Genomic DNA, 15697 nt, shown 5'->3' on the forward strand with positions numbered 1-15697 from the left:
TATATAGAGAGAGAGAGAGAGAGAGAGAGAGAGAGAGAGAGAATTTTTCAATTATAAAGTGGTTAAAGTTGAGAGCTAAATATGAACCTGAGATTTCACTTTTAAAATAATAATATTGCATTAGACTACTTAAAGCAATTATTATATTAAAACTTGTCTCTATTTTATTTAGAGCTTAACTTAGATAGCAGTAATTTCCCTGGAGTAAAACTACGGTCCAAAATGTCCCTCCGTTCTTATGGAAGCCGGGAAGGATCTGTATCCAGTCGTTCAGGAGAGTGCAGTCCTGTTCCTATGGGTTCATTTCCAAGAAGAGGGTTTGTAAACGGAAGCAGAGAAAATACTGGTTATTTAGAAGAACTTGAGAAAGAGAGGTAACTTTTTTTTTTTTCATTAAAAAGCAAACATTGATTTGTATGCCTCAATTTTTGCTATTATTTTGTCATTTTGTAATACAAGATATGAATTATGAAATATGTACAATGGGTGACCACTAACATTTAGAGAGCATTTTGCATTTATTAACTCAAAGATAGTATGTGGCTGATTGTCCCTATATGAAATCTAAAAATTTAAAGGAGGCAATTTCTTGGGATTGTAAGATTTATATTTTGTCACTTAAATACTCTTGAGTGCTCTGCACATTGGGTCCTACACAGGATCACAATTTCTATGTTAAAATATATAACTGATTTTTAATTGCATTTCTGTTTATCTTCTGAACTAAAATAACTACTAGATCAGTGTCAAAAACATTGCTTGACATATGGAATGAGTTCTGGTCTCACAGTCAGTGTATTCTTCCTGCAGTTAAAATCATCACATTACAAATATCAGAACATATATCATTATCAAGAATTTTGTCAAAAATATATGTCTCCTAGAAGGTTATAAATTCCTCAATGCATAAATGAAACTTTATTATCTTTATATTCCTAAAAATTCTAATAGACATTCAAGAAATGTTAACATGTATAAAAGTGTTACATATTAGCTCTGGAACCTTGGTCAAGTCATTAAATTTTGGTGTTGTTTTCATCTGTAAAATTGGAATATGGTATTACCTTATAGAGTTGTCAAAATCGAATATTAACATATGAAAAAGGTCCAGTATATCTCACTGAGAAACAAAAGACCATTGATTACTTTCTCTGGTTTTAGGTTTGTCCATCTACAAAAATAGGAATAATCATCTGGACCAGTAGTGTTCACATGAGTCACATCTCTTAAGTTTACATGAGTCTGTTTGGTACCTTGAACCTGGACTATTTCTGTCTGACAGTGTAGGAAATACTATGCTGAAAAAGAAGAAGCTAACTAGGATCCATGGTCTTTCATCTTTGTCCCCTTTGAGTTCTATTAAGAGGCAAAGGACATGTGAGCATACTGACTTTCTTAGGAACTTTGCTTCATGTAGGTAAAGTCCTTATTTTATTAACAGACAGAGAGAGAGGAGAGGGTGTTTGTGTGTGTAGTTCTGATATATCTTGCATCCTCTTGGTTCTCACTATGTTGGAGGGGAGAAAATTGAGACCTTGTTTATGTGACAGTATCTTTATTTTGCTCTCACACTTGATTGATAGTTTGGGTAGGACTAGGTTCAAATTCATTTTCCTCTCATTATCAGTGTTACTGATGAGAGATTTGATACCAGGCTGATTCTTATACCTTTGTAGGCAACAATTTTTCCTCTTTGAAGCTTTTACAATGCCTTGGTGTGTGTGTTTTCTTCATTCACCGTGTGGGATACTAGTGTGCCCTTTTGATCTGAAAATTTGTTTTCTACAGCTTTTGAAAATTCTGTATGTTATTTATTTGATGATGTTCTCCCCTATGTTTCTGTTCTTTCTTTCTAGACATCCCTTAAGTCAGAGATTAATTCTCTCTGCCTCTTTTTTTCTCTTTTTCTGTATTACACAAGATAAGTGCTAGTAAATAGTCAAACCAGGATTCAAAACCAGGTCAATAGCTCTATAAGCCTTTTGAACCTCAGGTTTCCCATTAATAGAAGGAGATTTAAAAATCTATAGATTTTTTTAAAAAGTCCTTAGCACGCCCTGACTGGTTTGGCTCAGTGGATGGAGTGTCAGCCTGCGGACTGAAGAGTCCCGGGTTCGATTCCAGTCAGGGGCATGTACCTTGGTTGTGGGCACATCCCCAGTAGGGGGCGTGCAGGAGGCAGCTGATCGATGTTTCTCTCTCATCGATGTTTCTAGCTCTCTATCCTTCTCCCTTCCTCTCTGTAAAAAATCAATAAAATAAATAAATAAATAATAAATAAAAAGTCCTTAGCACTATATCTTATATATAGAGCACTTAATAAATGTTAGCTATTGTCATGTTAGCCATTAATTTATTTAACAAATATTTATTAAATACCTAATAACTTGTGTGCCATACTATTCTAGGTGATTCTGAGTTAGGTAGAGGACTAAGAAGACATGAGGCTTACATGAAGAAGCATTTTTAAGGAAGACTGTTGACAGTCCTATAAAATAAAAGCCTAATATGCTAAGTGTCCAGTCAACCGGTTGGCCATTCAACCAATCAAAGCATAATATGCTAATGATATGCTAAGGCCACTCAGCCCCTCACTATGATGTGCACTGACCACCAGGGGGCAGACACTTGACTGGTCCACCAGTCGCTATACGTGCACTAACCACCAGGGGCAGATGCTCCAACTGGTAGGTTAGCTTGCTGCTGGGGTCCGGCTGATCTGGACGGAGCGAGATGGGCCGGACATGCCCTGGAGCCCTCCCGCAGTCCCTTCCTGGCTGGCAGTTCCTTCCTGGCTGGCCGATCTCTCGCGTCCCTCCCCGGCCCCAATCATGCACCGGTGGGGTCCCTCAGCCTGGCCTGCTCCCTCACAATCTGGGACCCCTCGGGGGATGTCGGAGAGCCAGTTTCAGCCCGATCCTGCAGGCCTCTAGTCACTATATAAGCCATTAGTACACTAAACCCTAAAGACCTACCTGCGTCTGGGTCTAGACCTAGTTTAATTTCTGAGTTTTAAGCACTGCTGTGTGAGTTACAAGGTCAACTACTATCATATCATTTTAGTTCAAGACACTATAGCCTTGGCTTTCCCAAAGCATTTTTTTCACAGTTTGAGCTTAAACTTTATAGTAACAACTTGTCCCTATTCTCTCTAACCTCCCCCTTACTCTACCACCATCAGTAACATTTGGCCTCTCACTTTACATACCCAGCTCTTATTTCATAAGCCTGTTTATTAGAGGGTAATCAGAGTATCACCACCTATCTATCTCTTTTGCCTACTTTAGTCCTGCTGGGTCCTGCAGGTCCTCACCCAGGAAAGCTGAAAAATAGAATCATATTTTATCTTTATGCTAGTTTGGTGCTCAGCTTTTGAAAGGGGTTCAGGCTTTCTACAGTGCTTTTCCCTGCTTCTGTTGTTAGAAATGGAAGGAAATGTGGCTTCTCATTAGTCCACACTCTGTGAAGGTTGCTACATCATAAGCAGGGCTTATTTCCCTACCATGGATTATGGATTCCCTCACTATTGAGGTTCCCACATTAAAAGTGAAGGCTTGTTTCTTATTTTAAAAATTGCTTCTCAAGAAAAGGAAAGGGAATTTTATAAAGCATAGAACCTTCCACATATATGCATACATATTTTTCCAAGAAATTATCATCAAATAGGATTTTAAAATAACAATATCTGAGTGGGGAGCATCTTTCTCCATATATGAGCAAGCTCCAGAAGCCATAATAGAAAATGTCCACAAATCTGATTACAAGAATATCATGCCTTGGCCAGTTTGCTCATGATTACAGCATCGGCCCATGGACTGAAGGGTCATGGGTTCAATTCCTGGTCAAGAGCATGTACCTTGGTTGCAGGTTCATCCCCAGCCCTGGTCAGGGTGCATGCGGGAGGCAACTAATTGATGTGTCTGTCTCACGTAGATATTTATTTTTCTCTCTCCCCTCTCCTCCTCCCTCCCTTCCACTCTTTCAAAAATTCAAAGGAAAAAAATATCCTCAGGTGAGGGTTTAAATCAGTCAATCAATCAATCAATCTTACATGACAAACATTGTAAACAAAGTTAAAAGATATGTGATAAACTGAGAAATTATATTTGCAACCCATATAACTAACAAAGTGTGGTTATTCTTAACATAGAAGAGGTTCTATAAGTAAGAAAAAGCCACAGACAAGAAAATACAAATGGTTACTGAAAAAATGCCTACCCTCACTCATACTAAAAGAAGTCAAACTAAAACCGTAGTGATAGACCATTTTTGGAGGAAAAGCAACCTACATTTACAACAATAAAAAAGTTTAATAAAACATTTACATTGGTGAAGGCAATCCTATATAATAAAAGGGTAATATGCAAATTGACCCTAACGGCAGAATGACTGCTGGACCAGTCACTGTGAGGCGCACTGACCACCTCTTGGTCTCTTTCCCCGGCTGGCAGGCTCTGATCGCCTAATGGCCACCTGCAGCGGGAGTGGGGCCGGCGAGCAGGTGGCAACAGCTGACCTCTCAGTCCCTTCCCCTGGCCATCAGGCACCAATCACCAGATGGTGAACAGGGAACTGGGGGTGGGTGGCGGTGGGTGGTGGGGTTGGCTGTGGGCAACTGGGGAAGATGGCCCTGATCGTAGGCCAGGCCTAGGGACTGTAACCACACATGAATTTCATGCACCAGGCCTCTAGTAGGTACATAAATAACATCTAACAAGGGCAGTATACATGGTTGCACATGTGTGAAATGATATTATGTGTAAGGATAATCAGTGCAGCATCCTATGTAATAAAAGTGTAGTATGCAAATTGTCCCCTAAACTGGAAGTTTGTCCAGGAGTTCGACCAGGGGGCGGGGCCAGCCAGGGGAAGGGAGGGAGGACCTGGCTAGCAGCAGCTGCAGGCAGCCGGGGGAAGGGAGGGAAACACTGGCGGCGGCAGGCAGCTAGGGGAAGGGAGGGAGGCCCAAGCCCAGGCCGGCAGCAGTTAGGGACTCTACCCGTGCACGAATTTCGTGCATTGGGTCTCTAGTTCTCTATAATAGCAAAAGGTTAGAAAGATCCTGAATGTCCTCTAGCATAGAAGTGGTTATGGATTCAAGAATACTATGGAATACTATGTCCCTGCCCACTAAATACATTGGACCTGATACAAAATTATCTCCAAGATTTTTTAGTGGAAAATAAGTTATAAGGTAACACGTGGTACTGTTTATGTTTAAGAATGTACATAGATCCTTACATTGTTATAGAACAGTGGTTCTCAACCTTCCTAATGCCGCAACCCTTTAATACAGTTCCTCATGTTGTGGTGACCCCCAACCATAAAATTATTTTCGTTGCTACTTCATAACTGTAATTTTGCTACTGTTATGAATCGCCATGTAAATATCTGATATGCAGGATGTATTTTCATTGTTACAAATTGAACATAATGAAAGCATAGTGATTAATCACAAAAACAATATGTAATTATATATGTGTTTTCTGATGGTCTTAGGTGACCCCTGTGAAAGGGTCGTTCAACCCCCAAAGGGGTCGCGACCCACAGGTTGAGAACCACTGTTATAGAATATCTCTGGAAATATAAACAAGAAAATGGTAATAGCAGCTTTGGGAAAGAGCCACATGAAAAGAGATCACATACTTTTTTTTTTTCTTTATTGATTAAGGTATTACATATGTGTCCTTATTCCCCCATTGGCCCCTCCACCCCACCCCCATTCATGCCCTCACCCCCCTGGTGTCTGTGTCCATTGGTTAGGCTCTTCCCTCTGAGGTTTGATGATCTGATCTATGCTTCTATTTCTCTGGATCTGTTTTTGTTCATCAGTTTATGTTGTTCATTATATTCCACAAATGAGTGAGATCATGTGATATTTATCTTTCTCTGACTGGCTTATTTCACTTAACATAATGCTTTGTACCAACTGAGTTTTATCTCAGTGACACTCTTAGTTTGCATTTATGTTTATAATGATCATATAGACTCTGATATATAGATATATAGATTGTTATTCAGGACAACATCTCTTGGGTAGTTCAGAAATTACATAAATTCATCTTCAAATTCCAAACTAAGAAAAGTGTTTGTTTCCCTCAGAATAACTTCCTCTTATTGTACAGTGACAATATATTTTTTACTATTTTGGCTGCTGAGAAGCAAAAAAACTACATTTGTGTCCAATGCAGTAGCTTCTTATACTCTAAGTTCATTTTCTTCATACCTACTCCTTTTCTTTTCTTCTTTATTGTACCTTTCTTTCTTGTATTAGTTTGGAGGTTTGTTATATGTACTTTTTACTACAAGCCATCATCATATTCTTACACTGCATGAATGTGAAGACAATGCCTTTGGTGACATGTAAATATTATAATGTTGATTAGCACCTTGTTTAGCTGAAAAAAATCTTTTTAATATTCAACTTTAATGATTATAACATTGTAAGTTCCATCTTCAAAAATCAATGTTTTTCATTTATTCATTATTAATACTTTAACTTGAAGAGAGAACTTTACAGTAACAGGTAATAAGAACTGCTGTTATGTACTCTATATTAGCATTGTGTAACCTTAACCTTTTTTTAAAAAAACAAAACAGATCATTACTTCTTGCTGATCTTGACAAAGAAGAAAAGGAAAAAGACTGGTATTACGCTCAACTTCAGAATCTCACTAAAAGAATAGATAGTCTTCCTTTAACTGAAAATGTAAGTAGCTTGGCAAAATGACTTATTATAGACTTTACTGACTTGATTTTTATTTATTTTTTAATATATTTTTATTGATTTCAGAGAGGGAGAGGAAGAGAGATTTAGAAACATCAATGATGAGAGGGAATTATTGTTGGCTGCCTCCTGCACCCCCCTACTGGGGACTGAGCCCACAACCCGGGCATGTGCCCTTGACCAGAATTGAACCCAGGACCCTTGAGTCCACAGGCCGACGCTCTGTACACTGAGCCAAACCGGCTAGGGCACTAACTTGATTTTTTAAAAGTACCTAAATTATCTATTAAAAATGTGGGATAACTGCGTCTATAATTATTTGTAAACTAAAATATGTATTCTCTAACTTTAAACTTGAATATATAATAATGAATTTTTGTTTATAATGATGATAAAACTTCATTGTTCTCAAGCAAATATTTATGTTTAAGCCCTGAGTTCCAAAAATCTATTGTTTGAATTCTAAAGGACTCAGGATTTAACTAGGCAACTGTTGTTTTTTTATTGTGTATTGAGTTGCCAAACATACACTGTAGAAGTGTTTATCACCATCTGTCTATTTTTTGAACCATGTTATAGGAATCATGCCAGATAGTTTTTGAACAAAAATATCTTTGAAGATAATTTGAGTGCTATTTTCAGTTATTATAAATGACAATAGCTTTTGACATGGATCTTAGAACTTTTTGCATGTACTAAAATTTGTTTTGCAAACAAATATAGCTGTGTAAAAGAATTTAATCTTGTCAGTCTCTCCCTCCCCACCTATCTTAATTCATGGAGGTGGCACATATAAGCACATTTCTGAAATACATTAGTAATTTCAACCAAGACTGTATTTCAACTGTTGCTTACAAATATTTTTCTAACTTTTAAAAATATTTTTAAAAAGATATATTTAAAATACATCTTTCTCTCTTAGCTTAGATTTTTTCATTTTTTAATAGTACTTTTGAGGGAACATAATAAAAAGCAAAAATGGAAGAAAAACCTTTTTCCAAAACATGTAGTTAGCCAGGCTGCCTGAGTGGGCATTGTCTGGCAGGAGCTAGAACTAGAAGCTTAAGTGCTTAGTCAGTCCTAGGACACTCTTTCAGGGTTTTGAGAGGGAGAGAGAAGATCCTCCTCCCTGACAATGTCCTTAACACCTTCCTGGGAAATAAGGAGACACAAATGGTGAAAGAATAGTTATTGTAGAGTTGTTAGCAAACAAGGAAGGTTTGGTGGGATTTTTACTCTTATAAACAAAAAAACCAAAGTATAGTTTTATTCAGCATTCACTTTGGTAATTAGAATATACAAATTTAGAGACCACTGTCTGTGTGTAGTCAGGTTTAGGAAAGGGGTCAGATATATGTGACAATTCAAGAGCAACTGGTTAATATCTGAAACAAAGATCAGTTGTAAAATAATTATTCCTTGATGAATTTATTTAATAGATTATGTAAGACATTACCATGGATTATTTGGCAACGTTAGCCAATTTCAATTGCTTGCGTTCCATAAATGTTTTTTAATTTTACAAATGTTGTTTTTACTATTGGGAAGCCAAGTTAAGAACATTTTCATATGGGAATGTGTATCAAGATATAGACATTGATTTTAAAATGTCAGATCTAAAGCATATTGTTGCAACATACTGTGTCATGTTCATCTTTTTTTGTGGAGTAGTAGGAAGTGGAGAATGTATCAGTGGAGTTACAACTGGCTAATTGGGAATCCTATATAATAAAAGCCTAATATGCAAATTGTCCCCTCGACTTGGAGTTTGACCAGGGGCGGGGCCGGCCAGCCCCTCCCCCAAGCCAGCCCTGCCCTGGCTGGCAGTGGCAGGCAGCCAGGGGAAGGGAGGCCCTGGCCAGCAGCCAGCAGCCACTAGGGACCCTACCCATGCACGAATTTCGTGCACTGGGCCTCTAATTAGAAATAACATTCAGAGTTTCTTCCATATTGCAGCCCATAATTTGGGTATGCCTGTAGGAATACATTCTACATAGGAACAGGAAAAGGGTCAGAGCTCCTCTAAGTTAACTGACAATACAATCTGGAATCCTTGGGCTTGTGTTGACTTTTTCCTCATGATTTATGATTATATTACATAAAGCTTTTTCTTATCCCATTTTCTTCATTTTACACATGGAGTTTTCTCTGTTTAGTCTGCATGTATATGGTAATCCTTACCTTAAATTGAGGTACAAACTTAAGGATAATGAACCTGTTTTTTTATTTTTCTATGTTGTCCACATTAATATACTAGCTTTTAATAATTAAAAGTAGTACTTCTTCAATGAAGAAGAATCAGAAGGAAACTAAAGTTAGGCTTACTGGACCAATTATTTGTATGTTAAATGTAATAGTACAATTTAATTAAAGACATTTGTGGCTATGGGGCAGTAAAAATGTTTCAATTCTGCATTTCACATTAGGGACTCAGACTGAGCCTAGGACCTATAATTTACATTTTAGGACTCCTTGGAGTAAAATACAATTTTCTCATTCACCATAACTTATACATATTTCCTTATTAATTTTCTGTTGGTATTTAGGTGTTTTTTTTTCTTAAACACACAAGCATGAGATATTAACACTTTAATTTTATTTATGGCTTCAGTTTTCCTTACAAACTGATATGACCAGGAGGCAATTGGAATATGAAGCAAGGCAAATCAGAGTTGCAATGGAAGAACAACTAGGAACATGCCAAGATATGGAAAAACGAGCACAGGTAACTGATTTAATAAATTAAACCTAGCACAAGCTAAACATTACTCTATCTTTGACACTATTTCAAAATAAGAATAATATACCATGGCCACTAGACAACATAACCAGTGTTCACATAATTCTGCCTCCACTATATTTCATTTTCCTGATACTTTTCTGCTTTGCCTTAGAATTGTAAGCGGGAAAAGAGTTAGATGCTGGTCATCTGGTAGCTGATAGCCACCTCCAGTTGTCCTTTGAAATTTTTACTTACTGTAATCTGAGTGTGTGTAATGACATTCCAAATACTGCTCTTTAAGTTATACACTAAAAAAAGAAAAAGGATATCCTCATTCGAGGAAGTAGGAAAGAAACATATAAAGAGGACATTGGGAAATATGAAATGAGTTGGATAGAGAACACTTCCCTATTTCAACCTTCAACTTATGTCAGGAAAGAATATTAACTGACTTTGTTATTTGTTAAGCATTTCCATATATTGAATTTGATATTACTAATGTTTTTAAGTCCTGAAGAGGCTTTGCTGGTTGCCTTATCTGTTTCAAAGCAAGCATGGAAAACTAAAAATGTGTGTGTGTGTGTGTGTGTGTGTGTGTGTGTGTGTGTGTGTGTGTGTATACACACATACATACACGTATGAACAAATTGGGAGGAAAGAATTATTTTAAAGATTTTCTTTAGCAAGTAAAAGGGAGAACTACATTCATATGTGTGATATAACTGCATTTTTATATTCTGAAAAGTTTATTTCATATTTTCAAAATCACTAACAGGACATTTTAATTCCCCAAAGCCTTAGCTTCATAAACATAATGTATATGCTATTTGTGCTGGAGTATGGTGGTAGACTAAGGTGATACTTAAACACCAAATCATATATCTTTCATAGTCCAAACCTGTTGGTTTCGCAATGAGACTAGATCAGGGGTGGGCAAACTTTTTGACTCGAGGGCCACAATGGGTTCTTAAACTGGACCAGAGGGCCGGAACAAAAGCATGGATGGAGTGTTTGTGTGAACTAATATAAATTCAAAGTAAACATCATTACATAAAAGGGTACGGTCTTTTTTTTGTTTGTTTTATTCATTTCAAACGGGCCGGATCCGGCCCGCAGGCCGTAGTTTGCCCACGGCTGGACTAGATGCTCAATTAATACATACATATGTTATAATAGGTATATATAATAAATTCTCTTAAAATTTCCCCAAACCCTATCCCATTCAGATTAATATCTTAAATGTCAAAAGTAAAACTTTTAAACCTTTCAGTAGGAAATAAAAGGATTTTTAAAATAAAATATAAAACACTAGTTATAAAAGATTGATACATTTTACTGTATTAAAATTAAGAATTTACCTTCACGAGGAACCTTAAAGAAAGTTATAAATTGAGAGAAGATATTTATCACCATATAAGTGACAAAGAATTAAAATGAAGATATATAAAGAATTTCCAAAAACTATATTCTATTTTAAACTTAGTATTTGTGATATTTGGGATTTTCAAGGAATTACTTTAAAAATGTCAGGCAGATTTGTTTACAGAAAAAAAATGAGAAATATTAATTTGGTTTATATGAATTTATCTTCTTAGAATATGAATATATGAATACTATATATAGAAGTTGATTTTTTTGTATTTGTTAAGTGTTTGTTTTTAGAGATCCTTGTTTTTAGAGGAACAAAAAGACATGATAGATGTGAAAATTCTTGTGTAACATAAGTAGGTGTATTCAGGAAGTTTAATCTATATCCTAGAAGAGAGATTAACTGGTTATTTTTTTGGCCAGATATGTGCTGATACGGATATTTTAATTTTGTTTTGGAATCCAATGTTCTTTATTTTGGTAGTTGATATTCTAAGGAAGTTTCAGTCCACATTTTTAGAAGTACAAACATTCGTTTATCCTGGAAATAGCAAAGTTAGGGTTAAAGAATGTTGTACAGAGTGTAAAGGCAAATAATGGAAATGTTTGTAGCATATATGTGTAAGGAATTAATATTCCTGATGTACAAGGAGCACCTACAAATCAATTAAAAATAAGCCAACCAAATAGTAAAATAATCAGAAGATATGAGTAGTCCTATCATGAATAAGTACAAGTGGTTAGTAAACAATTGTGATGCTTAAGCATCATTAGTCATCAGGGAAATATGATGTAAAATAGGTTGTTTTTATGTTGGTGGTTGTGGTGGAGATGATGGTGGTGGTTTTGTTTGTTTTATGGCCTATCAGAGTGGCAAAAACTTTACAGTTTGGTGGCATGCAATACTGGTGAGAGTGTGAAAGTAGAAGCAACGTCTACCCCGTTTTTTGAAGAATAAATTGATATATTTATGGAGGACAATGTGGCACTACCTGTAAAAATTTAAATGCATATGCCTTTTGACCTGGTAATTCTGTAGGACTTCTAGGAATATGTCCTACAGAAACATTTACTTAAGGCAATAAGAATATAGATATAGATTTTATGATTGTCATTGCTGCACTATTTGTGAGACCAATAACAAAGAGAGACTTTAGTATTCATGTTATACACCTAAAACCAATATACTGTTATATTTCAATTATAACTCAGTTTTTAAAAAATAGAGAAGTCTGGATAAGAAGATATTAATATCCTAAAAGTATTTATATTTTTTAAATTAGTATATAAATATAATACAATTCTAATTATAATCTAAATGCAATTCTAATTATCTAAATACTTTCTTTGCAACTTGGAAAAATGATTCTAAGGTTTATAATGTAAGAGTTTCCAAAAATATTTAAGAAAGAAATCATAATAAATGGGGATTTATATTCATTAAACATTACTGTAAAGTTGTCTTAATAATTACATTGTGATAGCACAAGAATATACATATGCAAGTGGATCAGAATGGGTAGTAGAAGGAGAGGCAAGATTACATGGAATCTAATCTATAAAAAAGAAACATGCAAATTGACCACACCTCCACTACGCCCCCAAGCCACGCCCACCAGCCCATCAGAGCGACTATATGCAAATTAACGCAACCAAGATGGCAGCCAGCAGCCACGGAGCTGGAGCAAGCAAGAGGCTTGGTTGCCAAGCTTCCCACCTGCCCTGGCCAGCTGTGGCCTTCACTCAAGGCAACAAAGTTTCAATTATCAATTATAGAAGATAAATAAATCCCAGATACCTGCTTCCAGCCAGCCTCCACTGGGAGCTTGGTTGGCTGGGGGCCGTGGTCAGCCTGCAAACAGCCATCAGCCCCTCACCCAGGATGGCCACACCCTCATGGGATGAGGGTCCCCGCTGGGGGGCTTGGGCAGCCTGCAAACAGCCATCAGCCACTCACCCAGGCTGGCCAGGCATCCCAGTGGGGACCCCCACCCTGATCCGGGACACCCTTCAGGGCAAACCAGCCAGCCCCCACCCATGCACCAGGCCTCTACCCTATAAAATAAAAGGGTAATATGCAAATTGACCCTAACAGCAGAACGACTGGGAATGACTGGTCACTGTGATTCACACTGACCACCAGGGGGCAGACGCTCAATGCAGGAGCTGCCCCCAGTGGTCAGTGCGCTCCCATAGGGGGAGCTCTGCTCAGCCAGAAGCCAGGCTGATGGCTGCCAGTACAGTGGTGGTGGTGGTGGGAGCCTCTCCTGCCTCCTCAGCAGCGCTAAGGATGTCCGACTACAGCTTAGGCCAGCTCCCCACTGGCAAGTGGACATCCCCTGAGGGCTCCCGGGCTGCCAGAGGGATGGATGTCTGACTGCCAGCTTAGGCCCAACCCCTAGGGAGCGGGCCTAAGCCAGCAGGTGGTCATCCCCCAAGGGGTCCCAGACTGCGAGAGGGCACAGGCTTGGCTGAAGGGCTGCGGCCCGAGCGGAGAAGCCAAGCCTCGCTGCTGCGGCCCGAGCGGAGAAGCCAAGCCTCGCTGCTGCGGCCCGAGCGGAGAAGCCAAGCCTCGCTGCTGCGGCCCGAGCGGAGAAGCCAAGCCTCGCTGCTGCGGCCCGAGCGGAGAAGCCAAGCCTCGCTGCTGCGGCCCGAGCGGAGAAGCCAAGCCTCGCTGCTGCGGCCCGAGCGGAGAAGCCAAGCCTCGCTGCTGCGGCCCGAGCGGAGAAGCCAAGCCTCGCTGCTGCGGCCCGAGCGGAGAAGCCAAGCCTCGCTGCTGCGGCCCGAGCGGAGAAGCCAAGCCTCGCTGCTGCGGCCCGAGTGGAAAGGCCAAGCCTCGCTGCTGCAGCCGGACCAAAGGCCTGGGTCCCGAGTGCTGGACGAAAACCGGTGCCAGTAACCAGGGGAAGGAAGGCCTATTGCTCGAATCTTCATGCAACGGGCCTGTAGTCCTGTATAATAAAAGGCCAGAGACCACAATGGCGTCATGACCATAACGACCGTTAGACCAGAACCACCAATGGCCCCTCACCACTGGCCCTGCCCCAAAGCAAGCAGTTAGGAGCGATCAGGCAGGTAGGAAGGCAGAATGGTTAGTGGTGACCAGGCAGGCAAACCAGCAGTTAGGGGTGATCAAGTAGGCAGGCCAGCGGTTAGGGGTGATCAGGTAGGCAGATGGCCCCTCGCCAGGCTGGCCCCGCCCCAAACAAATGGCTAGGGGCGATCAGGCAGGCAGACCACGGTTAGGGGTGATCAGGTAGGCAGGCAAGTAGTTAGGGGCTATCAGGTAGGCAGGCCAGCGGTTAGGGGCAATCAGGTAAGCAGGCAAGTGGTTAGGAGCGATCAGGTAGGCAGGCCAGTGGTTAGGGGTCATCAGGTAGACAGACGGCCCCTTGCTGGGCTGGCCCCAACCCCAAGCAAGCAGTTAGGGGCAGGCAGGCAGAGTGGTTAGGGATGATCAGGTAGGCAGACCAGCGGTTAGGGGTCATCAGGCAGGCAAGTGGTTAGGGGCGATCAGGTAGGCAGACGGCCCCTCACTGGGCTGGCCTCACCCCCAAGCAAGTGGTTAGGAGCAATCAGGCAGGCAGGCAGAGTGGTTAGGGGTGATCAGGTAGGCAGGCAGAGTGGTTAGGAGTTATTAGGTAGGCCGGCCAGTGGTTAGGGGTGATCTGGCAGGCCTACCTAACTCTGCGGGATCGGGCCTAACCAGCAGTTCAACATCCCCCAAGGGGCCCCAGATTGGAGAGGGTGCAGGCCAGGCTGAGGGACACCCTCCCTCCCCCATGCACGAATTTCATGCACTGAGCCCCTAGTACAGTGATGGCGAACCTTTTGAGCTCGGCGTGTCAGCATTTTGAAAAACCCTAACTTAACTCTGGTGCCGTGTCACATATAGAAATTTTTTGATATTTGCAACCATAGTAAAACAAAGACTTATATTTTTGATATTTATTTTATATATTTAATTCGTGCACCAGGCCTCTAGTTTGTATAATAAAAATTACATTATAAATTTGGGTTGAAATGGTAAGTAATAGTACAATTAGCAACCTATTTGGAAGAAAAAAAATTCAGTTAGATCCTTATTTCATATCCAAGAAAAATTACAAGTGGATTCAATATCTAAATGTAAAAAATAAATCTAAAATTAATAGAAGAAAATATAAGGCAAAAGAGGCTTTCTTAAGAATGGAAACTCAAAAGCAATAAAAGGGTAATGAATTTATTTTATAAAATTTTAAAATGTTCATCCCGCAGAAGATACATTAAGGGAATATTTGTAGCACATAACAGAGAAAATAGTTAATATCCCTATAATTATAAGAATTCCTAAAAATGAATTTTAAAAAAGACAACTCTTTTTTAATGAATAGAGGATATAATCTGTCAGTTTATTGAAAAGAAAATACAAATGACTAGTAAAACATATACAAATGACAGGTAAACATTTTTGGGAAACTCAAAACAAAATTTACTCTTGTTCATGCCTATGTGAGGTTGTTAGTTTCCATATATCTCTGTTAACAGTTTATTTATTTATTTACTACTTTATTTGTTCAATACATATTTAGACACTTATTACTGGGGTCCCTACTTTCTTATAGGCATGTAAGCAAAGGTTGGAAAAATGTACATCGTTAATAGTGCTTGCTTCTGCAAAATGAGGATTTGTAGGGTGAAGGTTACTTATACTTTTGTATTGTCATAATCTTTTATAATTATACTAGAGGCCTGGTGCACAAAAATGTGTGCACTGGCAGGGGGGGTATCCCTCAGCCCCACTTGTGCCCTCTCCCAGTCTGGGACCCTCGGGAGATAACGACCTGCTGGCTTAGGCCCACTCCCGGGTGGCAGAGGGCAGGCCCAATCCCTAGGTGCCT

The 15697-nt window shown here is 39.4% G+C and overlaps 1 protein-coding gene across 8 annotated transcripts in view; it reads left to right on the plus strand.

Annotated features, from left to right (window-relative positions):
* Window positions 1–15697, plus strand: part of APC (adenomatous polyposis coli) — a 109025-nt gene that overhangs the window by 49658 nt on the left and 43670 nt on the right. For all 8 annotated transcript variants that reach the window (XM_014539900.1, XM_014539898.1, XM_005866457.2 and 5 more), the window contains 3 exons: window positions 173–374; window positions 6601–6709; window positions 9339–9452. In XM_014539900.1, coding sequence (XP_014395386.1) covers window positions 173–374; window positions 6601–6709; window positions 9339–9452 — 425 coding nt within the window. The remainder of the gene's footprint in view (window positions 1–172; window positions 375–6600; window positions 6710–9338; window positions 9453–15697) is intronic.

This window comes from Myotis brandtii, unplaced genomic scaffold (assembly GCF_000412655.1).
Source record: "Myotis brandtii unplaced genomic scaffold, ASM41265v1 scaffold230, whole genome shotgun sequence".
NCBI classification, from domain to species: Eukaryota; Metazoa; Chordata; class Mammalia; order Chiroptera; family Vespertilionidae; genus Myotis; species Myotis brandtii.